Source organism: Musca vetustissima, unplaced genomic scaffold (genome assembly GCF_032173495.1).
Source record: "Musca vetustissima isolate MV318-11 ecotype Yass unplaced genomic scaffold, APGP_CSIRO_Mvet_v1 utg18572, whole genome shotgun sequence".
Lineage (NCBI taxonomy): Eukaryota > Metazoa > Arthropoda > Insecta > Diptera > Muscidae > Musca > Musca vetustissima.
The window spans coordinates 1-9,831 of record NW_026882156.1 but is presented as its reverse complement, the minus strand read 5'-3'; the positions used below and the strand labels follow the sequence as shown (position 1 = coordinate 9,831).

At 37.6% G+C, this 9,831-nt stretch overlaps 1 protein-coding gene across 1 annotated transcript; it reads right to left on the bottom strand.

The window, feature by feature from the left end:
• LOC133328381 (uncharacterized) lies at window positions 1–351 on the bottom strand. The gene has a single exon (XM_061536950.1). The coding sequence runs from the start codon at window positions 349–351 to the stop codon at window positions 1–3; it is 351 nt and encodes a 116-aa protein (XP_061392934.1).
• Between the last annotated feature and the right edge of the window lie 9,480 nt (window positions 352–9,831).

Genomic DNA, 9,831 nt, shown 5'->3' with positions numbered 1-9,831 from the left:
CTAAAATTCATCACTTATTTGATTTGGATCGATGTGTTTCAAACCCATCTTCTCCAGTTTGCGGATTTTGTACATTTTCGAGAATAGCCGCTTTTTGTACTGCATTTGTTCGTTGATATTTATCACTTCGGCCACATCGTACTTGGTGATATTTTGTATCGTATTCACAATCAAATTATCGGTGAGATGCAGTTTAACCTTGGAGAGGCGCATAAATTCGTCACGACCCTTACGCAGTTCTTGGCGATAAATGAAAATTGTATAGGGTATCGAATAATTGGAGGATGACATCGATGATGGTTGTGTAGCGGCCGTGGCGGAACGTTCACGTTTTAAACTTTTTGTTGACATAATGAGCGGAATGAATCTCTGTTGTCCGAACTGTTTTCACCAGAAATGACACTTTGCTAATGATGCGGCTATTGTTCGCTGCCCTATATTTTATAGAGAGCTAAAAAACGGATTATGGCCAGGTAACAGGACGAGAAAAAACTCTCACACACACAATTTTTTAGTAGATTAACACAAAGCGGGGATTTTTATTGATTCCTTGTAACTTCTAACGGGAATACTTCATCCGACTAATTACCGTCATAATAAACTATGAAATTGTTGGACAATTGCTGGCAGCAGGTCATTAATTTTTATGAGCCATGATTCCAGCTGAGATTTCGCGTTTTCAATAGAAACGGGACTGGCGAAAAATAAATCCAATAACCTTTAAGCCTTTGTGAGATTTTTAGGTTTTTATATAACCACACACACCACCGCACAGCATTTGGCCGGAGACCTCTGAGGTTTATGAGGTATGCAAGGTAATTTTTCATTTTTGTGGGAACATTCTTGGAATATTGGAATTTGTGTTGGTAGATTTTTTTGGTCTTGGGATTTCTTTTTGCGGAAAATCCCCTCAAGAATACTTGCTGTATGGAATGCGGAATTCGGTTTTTATAACTGCAAAAATTCTATGCAAATTTATAAAATTCCAGACTATAAAATATTGGAAATTATATTGGCTTCCTGAAAATCATAAAAATAAATTTTACGATTCTATCGAATTCAGAAGCTATTTGGGCTGTTGTAATAGATTAGGCTGAAGGGAGTCTTTCATAGACTAGCTGAAGTGAGTCTCTATAGAAAAGCTGAAGGGAGTCTCCATAGACGAGTCGAAGGGAGTCTCCATAGACGAGCTGAAGGGAGTCTCTATAGACGAGCTGAAGGGAGTCTTTCATAGACGAACTGAAGCTGGGAGTCTTTCATAGACGAGCTGGAGCTGGGAGTCTCTATAGGCGAGCTGAAGCTGGGAGTCTTTCATAGAGAAGCTGAAGCTGAGAGTCTTTCATAGACGAGCTGAAGCTGGTAGTCTTTCATAGACGAGCTGAAGCTGGGAGTCTTTCATAGACGAGCTGAAGCTGGGAGTCTTTCATAGAAGAGCTGAAGCTGGGAGTCTTTCATAGACGAGCTGAAGCTGGGAGTCTTTCATAGAGGAGCTGAAGCTGAGAGTCTTTCATAGACGAGCTGAAGCTGGTAGTCTTTCATAGACGAGCTGAAGCTGGGAGTCTTTCATAGACGAGCTGAAGATGGGAGTTTTTCATAGACGAGCTGAAGCTGGGAGTCTTTCATAGACGAGCTGAAGCTGGGAGTCTTTCATAGACGAGCTGAAGCTGAAGATATTGTGGAGTGTGATAATTTGGATTTATTTGTGGTGAGCCGGAGATAATTGATCCGGAAAATATTCAAAAGGCCGAATATCCAAAAAGCCTATAATACAGGACGCATATAAATCCATTTTATTCCATGAATATTAAAAACTCCCAGTGAATTTATGAACGATTGAAACAGACGTTCGAAAATTAATCTGTGGGGAAAATCCAAACGGGATTAAGCTTCTTGAGATTAATGGAAACCCCCATAGGAAGTGTTGAGATTATCACAGAAGATTATGACACTTCCTGTCTGCAAAATAAATCACAAAAATAAATATCTCTAACTTATGGGGAAAAATTATTGAAGAAATCTCTCTGTAAGGAAATTTTGGATTATACTGCGGAAATATAAAATTTCCTGATCATAGGATTGAATTAAAAACCCGATGTCATTGATTTTTTTTTAATTTCATTGATATGACGGAATGTCCCATTTTTATTCACACTGCTCAGAAAAGTTATCCCTGACATTCTTTTATAAATCCACGCCTCTTCATATCGAACCTTGAAAAATATTCTTTAATAAATCCACGCCTCTTCATATCGAACCTTGAAAAATATTCTTTAATAAATCCACGCCTCTTCATATCGAACCTTGAAAAATATTCTTTAATAAATCCACGCCTCTTCATATCGAACCTTGAAAAATATTCTTTAATAAATCCACGCCTCTTCTACGGGGGCTAAAAAATATTCTTTAATAAATCCACGCCTCTTCATATCGAACCTAGAAAAAATATTCTTTAATAAATCCACGCCTCTTCATATCGAACCTTGAAAAATATTCTTTAATAAATCCACGCCTCTTCATATCGAACCTTGAAAAATATTCTTTAATAAATCCACGCCTCTTCATATCGAACCTAGAAAAAATATTCTTTAATAAATCCACGCCTCTTCATATCGAACCTAGAAAAAATATTCTTTAATAAATCCACGCCTCTTCATATCGAACCTAGAAAAAATATTCTTTAATAAATCCACGCCTCTTAATATCGAACCTAGAAAAAATATTCTTTAATAAATCCACGCCTCTTCATATCGAACCTAGAAAAAATATTCTTTAATAAATCCACGCCTCTTCATATCGAACCTAGAAAAATATTCTTTAATAAATCCACGCCTCTTCATATCGAACCTTGAAAAATATTCTTTAATAAATCCACGCCTCTTCATATCGAACCTTGAAAAATATTCTTTAATAAATCCACGCCAAAATCTACGATCTGTTGGTCCATTGATGAAACTGTTCCTTTGAGGATGTTCTATTTGAATTGAGTTTCCTTGGGACTTGGGAGGATCCATCCGGTGGATCCTTCTTTCAAAAATATCAGCCAATTCATGACCACTTGGTGTAATTCATGTCCTGACTTGGCATCATCCCTTACCTTACAATGACTAATGACTTTTTTCCTTTTAATTTTAATCTCATGAAAATAAATCTCTCCCTCTAAAAATTAATCCAAAGCTGTGAAATATAAAAATCCAAGAGATTAAAGTTGTAAATATTGTGATAGATCCCTGGGTAGGAGATCAAGCGCGTATGGCACATGCGTGTAAAACGCGTGCTGGACACAGCGGTAAAATCTTAATCCTTACCTGTGATTTTGCAACAGAAGTCAGCCACGGGGAGAGCCCTTAGCGCCTGCGAATTTCTGACCGGCCTGCAAGGAACCGTAAGACAATATTAATCTTTCCGGATCACTTGTTTTAGCGTAATATTTGTTTCCTAAATCGCCTGACTACCTGTGTAGTAAATTTTAATACCAACTACCTGCAGGACTAAGTAAGCGACAGAATTTAGGAATTTTTGCTATAAATACCCTCAGCAGACTGGTGTCTAAGCATCATTTTCCCAAAGCACTTTCAGCACTCAACAACAGCAGTTGTAAAAAATCGGAAAAAAATTCTCAAAATAAAATGCAACACAAAGAACAAATGTTGGGCGCCAGCAACACCTCCACCAAAACTACTTCCACCGAATCACAACGTTCCAGCAACTATAACATCCCTTATATGCTGTTTGTCTATCGTGAGGAATTGCGCAAATCGCAAGGACGTCTCCTGAAGCTGTCGAAGAGTAAATTGAATTTGACTCAGGAATTGGTTTCCTATTCAGTGGATCACATAACGGAATACGATGTCGAAGAGCTAATCAATATTAATCGTCAAATTTCATTTACCCGCAAACTGAAGGTGCACATGGATCACATGAAGAAACAGATGCAGCGGGTGCGTTCAGCATCGCCCGTCACTCCCATGGCCAAGAGATGTGTAACATCATAAGCGCGGAGGGGAGGACGTGAACTGAGAAGCTTAGAATTTTAAGACACCGCAGTGACATCTAGTAGTAATATTCGTAGACGTTAAGTATCGTTATTTATTTTTTAAGTGCAGAGTTGTAAAAAACTATAAATACAATTTTCAAAATTGAACAAAATAAAGTGACATTATGTAAAAATTCAAAATAAAAATATTTTTTAAAAGAAATCGATGGGTATTATTCAAATGTTCGGAAGTATGTGCAAAATATCGCTTTCTGAGTCGATTTTTGCATGTCCGTCCGATAGTCCATGTTAAATTGTAAACAAAATACAGGTCGCATGTTTGATCAGAATTGGATGATATTTGGTACAGCTCATTTATTTGGCCCACGGAAAATCGGTTCAGATTTACATATAGCTCTCATGTAAATTTTCGTCCGATTTTATGTAAATGGTGCATCAAAGATCCAAAGTTATGCCGATTGACACAGAATTTTGCACAGTGTACTGATTCATGTATGCGAAAGATTTATTAAAATCGGCTGTAAATTTATATACAGCTGTCATATATAATTACATCCGATTTTATGCAAATAGAGACCCAAAGTTAGACCGATTGCCGCAAAATTTTGCACAACGTACTGATGTAACTATAGACTAACGTGTGTAAAGTTTCGATGAAATCGGTCTGATTTGAAGTAAATGATGCACCAAGGAGCCAAAATATGACCGAGTGGCATACAATTTTGTACAACGTACTAAAGTTAGAAATCGGTTCAGATTTGGATATAATTTCCATATACAGTGCCGGTCACGTAATTAGCACACATCTGAAGGAAAAAGTGTTTTGATTACCCCTCGAATCGTTTGGAATATTTATACCCTACACAACAATGTTGTCAGGGTATTATAGCTTTGTGCAGCCCCAAGAGTTTGTAACGCCGCGAAATATTGGTCCTAGATCGTTATATCTCGACTAGCTGAGTCGAACTAGACATATGTGTCCGTCCGTCTACCCGTCTGTCCATTATAATTTGTAAACACGATACAGGCCACAGTTATGGATCAATCGCCACGAAATTTTGCATGTACGATGGGTTCTGGCCAATGAAGACCCCTATTGTTTTTGGTAAAGATCGGTTAATATTTAGGGGATGAAATGAACGAAGTACTTAATTTTTGTCAGGTCGCTCCAGAGGCCGCAATTATGCTACAAACATCGCGAATTTTTACATGGAGAAGGGAAGGGAATTGATAAAGATCGGTCATTATTTAGCGGGTCAAATGGACCCTGACTTTTGTGTGAAAATCGGACATTTCATTCGCCTGATATTTTATTTATAAATTTTGAAAATGTTGACCATTTGTGTGTTAGGTATCAGAAGGAGTGGACCAATTGGTCTCATCTTCAGACCTGATCTAGCCTTAATAATGATAATAAATTGTGCAAAGAATAGTTCAAATCGGACATTTCATTCGCTTGATATTGGATTTAAAATATTGAATCAATGCTTCCCATCTTCCTACTTGATCTAGGCTTGGTTATGATAAAAGGTTGTACACAATTTGGTTCAAATCGGACATTCCATTAGCCTGAGATTGGATTAAAAAATATTGAAAATGTTGACCCTTTGTGTGGGAGGTACCAATGGATCCCATCTTCGGACTTGATCAAGGTAATTGTTTGTGCAATGTTTGGTTCAAATCTGGAATTGAATTACCCTGATATAGGATTTATAAATATTGAAAATTTTAAACCTCTGTGGGGGAGGTACCAGAAGGAGTGGACCAATGGGTTCCATCTTCAAACAAAAGTAAGTGCAAAGTTTGATTCAAATCGGACATTCCATTAAACCTCTGTGGGGGAGGTACCAGAAGGAGTGGACCAGTAAGTGCAAAGTTTGATTCAAATCGGACATTCCATTAGCCTAATATTGGATTTGTAAAAATTGAAATTTTTGACCTTTTGTGGGGGAGGTACCAGAAGGAGTGGACCAATGGGTCTATGCTTGTTAAAGAGAATAAGTTGTACAAAGATTCGTTAAAATCGGATAGCCCGTTTCCATGTTATTATAAAATTAATTTTTAGCACAATTTGGACCATTTTGTGGTGGAGGTACCAGAAGGAGTGGGCCGATATTCCCATCTTCGAACTTGAATTAAGTTTGAAAGAAATATTAAGATATGCAAAGTTTGGATGAAATCGATTATTCACTTCGAGAGTTATCATGTGCACCAGCCAGCCAGACAGACGGACAACGCACGGACGGACGGACATGGCTAAATCGACTCCAAATTTTCTGAAACGGATTTGGTAAAAAAAACATTAAATCCAAAACCAGTATTTCGATGAGTCACTTTTTCACCGTTAAAGTGTATATACCCTCATTAGCCAGAAGGCTGAGGGTATAAAATACACGCCTCTTTTAGGGTTTTGGGAAATTCGAACTATAAGTATCCAAAAAATACTAGCTAACATGAGGCCAGAGTAGCAATTAATCGGCTGGTCAGGAGCATTCACCAGCTTATTTTACAATTTGGCATGCATGCCCAATGATTGGAACCTCAGAATTCTGTGTCTCGTGCATAAAAAAGGAAACAAGACGATATGTACCAACTGTAGAGGAATAAGTCTCCTTCCCATCGCATATAAAGTGCTATCCAGTGTGCTGTGTGAACGACTGAAGCCCATGGTCAATGACATTATTGGACCATACCAATGCGACTTCAGGCCTGACAAACCCACCATTGACCAGATTTTCACTCTGAGCCAGATCCTGGAAAAACCCACGAAAAACACATCGACACATGCCACCTATTCGTCGATTATAAAGCCACATTCGACTGCCCTATCCGTTCAGTGGTGTTTAAAACCATGCCTGCATTAGGCATTCCTGCAAAATTAATTCGGCTATGCAGGATAACTTTAACTGGTACAATGTCAGCAATTAAAGTAGGAAAGGACCTCTTGGAGCCCTTCAACACCGAACGAGGATTCAGACAAGGTGACACTTTGTCGTTTGACCCGTTCAACATCCTGCTGCAAGAGGTCATACCAGATGCAAATGTGAACAGAAATGGCACTCTACACCAAACAGCATATGTTACGCCGAGGACATCGACATAATGGTTCGAACATTGCGAGCGGTAACAGTCACCTTTGAATGGATTGAGAAGGAGTCTGCAAAGTGGGACTGGCAGTAAATGGCGAAAAGACCAAGCTGATGGTATCAACGCGCAAGACGTCAATTAGAATCGGAACAACTGTGGAACTTCAGAACTACAGCTTCGAGGTAGTCAAAGATTTTATATACCTTGGTACTGCCATAAATAAAAATAATGACATTTGTTTTGAAATTCGGAGAAGGATAGTGTCGGCCAACAGATGCTACTATGGTCTGAGTAAGCAACTCAAAAGCAAGGCCACCTCCCGCCATACCAAACTCACACTCTACAAGACGCTGATACTACCCGTGCTGTTATATGGGTCTGAAGCTTGGTTGCTTACGCAAGCAGATGTGACAGCTCTTGGAGTGTTTGAGAAAAAAATTCTCCGAAAGATCTATGGGCCGATCTGCGTTGACGGTGAATATCGCCTTCGAATGAAACATGAGTTGTACCAGCTATTCTCGGACATCGACATTGTTAGACGCATTGAACTGCAGCGACTACGTTGGCTAGGTCATGCTGTGAGAATGGATGAAGATGCCCCAGCCCAGAAGGCATATAAAAGCGAACCAGCTGATGGCCACGAATAACATGGAAAGATGAAGTGGAAGACAACATCGCCGAATATGATATTTCAAATAGGACATCTGCGCAAAATACCGACGCGCTGGAAATCTTTTTAAGCTCCGCTTATGGAACGAAAATTGTGTTACAAGCCAGCCATCATATTATTATCTATCGAAACTACACAAATTTTTTAGAATCTTATGTGTACTGTACAATTTGAAAAATGTCTCTAAAAATACTCCAGTCAGAATATAGTACAGTACGAATTTTTGGTTTTACAGATTACATTTCCTATTCCCTGTGGAAAATCATTACTTTTCCCCTATAATAAAATAATTTCAATACAATTCTCAATTTACAACATGCCCCTAAAATTGTTGCACGTGCACCGCAATAGCTACCTGTAAATCCATTTTATTAGGGGCCATTTTTAAGAAATCCTGCCTACAAGAATATACCAATTGGCCTACAATAAATGTGTGGGGTATTAAACAATCGAAGTTAATTACCAACTACCTGTTGCATCGCTAATTACTTTCAACATATAAAAATGTTGGCAATTGCACAAAATAGCATCAGTCAGCAACTTTCCATCCAATTGAAAACATCTTCAGCGCAGCAAGCATCAAAATGGTTCAACAATCTCACTGGTCCGCATCGAACAACGCCACAATTGCCTACAAACTATTCATGTATCGTCAGGAATTGCGTAAAACTCCAGGATTGAGTTTATCGCGGACAAAATTAAATCTAACCGAGGAAATGGTCCAGTACTCAGTGAATCATATATCCGAGTATGCCAGAGAAGAGCTATCGACAATAAATCGTCAAATTTCCTTTACCCAGAAGCTGAAAAATCGTTTGGAACGAATGCGTCAAATGCAACGGATGATGTCGGCCACACAAATGCGAATGGAGAAAAATTATAGCACTAATTTGTAGAAAGGTGGAAAAGATGATGGACTCGATATATTTTTAGTATAAGTTTTAATTTTAAGAAAATAATTACAAGTACCGTTATTTAATATTTTAGGAACATAGTTCAAACTTATAAAAATAAATTAAGAAATAAAATTAAATACAAACATTTAATAATATTTTTTCAAAGGTCAATAAGATGTGTGGATTTTTAAAGAATATTTTTTCAAGGCACTACAGAAGAGGCGTGGATTTTTAAAGAATATTTTTTCAAGGCTCTAAGAAGAGGCGTGGATTTTTAAAGAATATTTTTTTCAATGCTCTACAGAAGAGGCGTGGATTTTTACAGAATATTTTTTCCAGGGCCTTTTAGAGGCGTGGATTTTTAAAGAATATTTTTTCCAGGGCCTTTTAGAGGCGTGGATTTTTAAAGAATATTTTTTTAGGGTCTATAAGAGGCGTGGATTTTTAAAGAATATTTTTTTCTAGGGTCTATAAGAGGCGTGGATTTTTAAAGAATATTTTTTCCAGGGTCTTTTAGAGGCGTGGATTTTTAAAGAATATTTTTTTCAAGGCTCTACAGAAGAGGCGTGGATTTTTAAAGAATATTTTTTTCAAGGTCTTTTAGAGGCGTGGATTTTTAAAGAATATTTTTCCAGGGTCTTTTAGAGGCTTGGATTTTTAAAGAATAATTTTTTCCAGGGTCTATAAGAGGCGTGGATTTTTAAAGAATATTTTTTTCCAGGGTCTATTAGAGGCGTGGATTTTTAAAGAATATTTTTTCCAGGGTCTATAAGAGGCGTGGGTTTTTAAAGAATAATTTTTTCCAGGGTCTATAAGAGGCGTGGATTTTTAAAGAATAATTTCTTCCAGGGTCTATAGGAGGCGTGGATTTTTAAAGAATCATTTTTCAGGGCCTATAAGAGGCGTGGATTTTGCAAAGAATATTTTTCCAGGTCTATAAGAGACGTGGATTTTTAAAGAATATTTTTTTCAGGGTCTATAAGAGGCGTGGATTTTTAAGGAATATTTTTTCCAGGGTCTATAAGAGGCGTGGATTTTTATGGAATATTTTTTCCAGGGTCTATAAGAGGCGTGGATTTTTAAAGAATATTTTTTCAAGGGTCTATAAGAGGCGGGGATTTTTAAAGAATATTTTTTCCAGGGTCTATAAGAGGCTTGGATTTTTAAAGAATATTTTTTCCAGG

Bases quoted from the DNA above. Each gene is read 5' to 3' on its own strand.
- LOC133328381 (XM_061536950.1), bottom strand. From the start codon at position 351: ATGTCAACAAAAAGTTTAAAACGTGAACGTTCCGCCACGGCCGCTACA.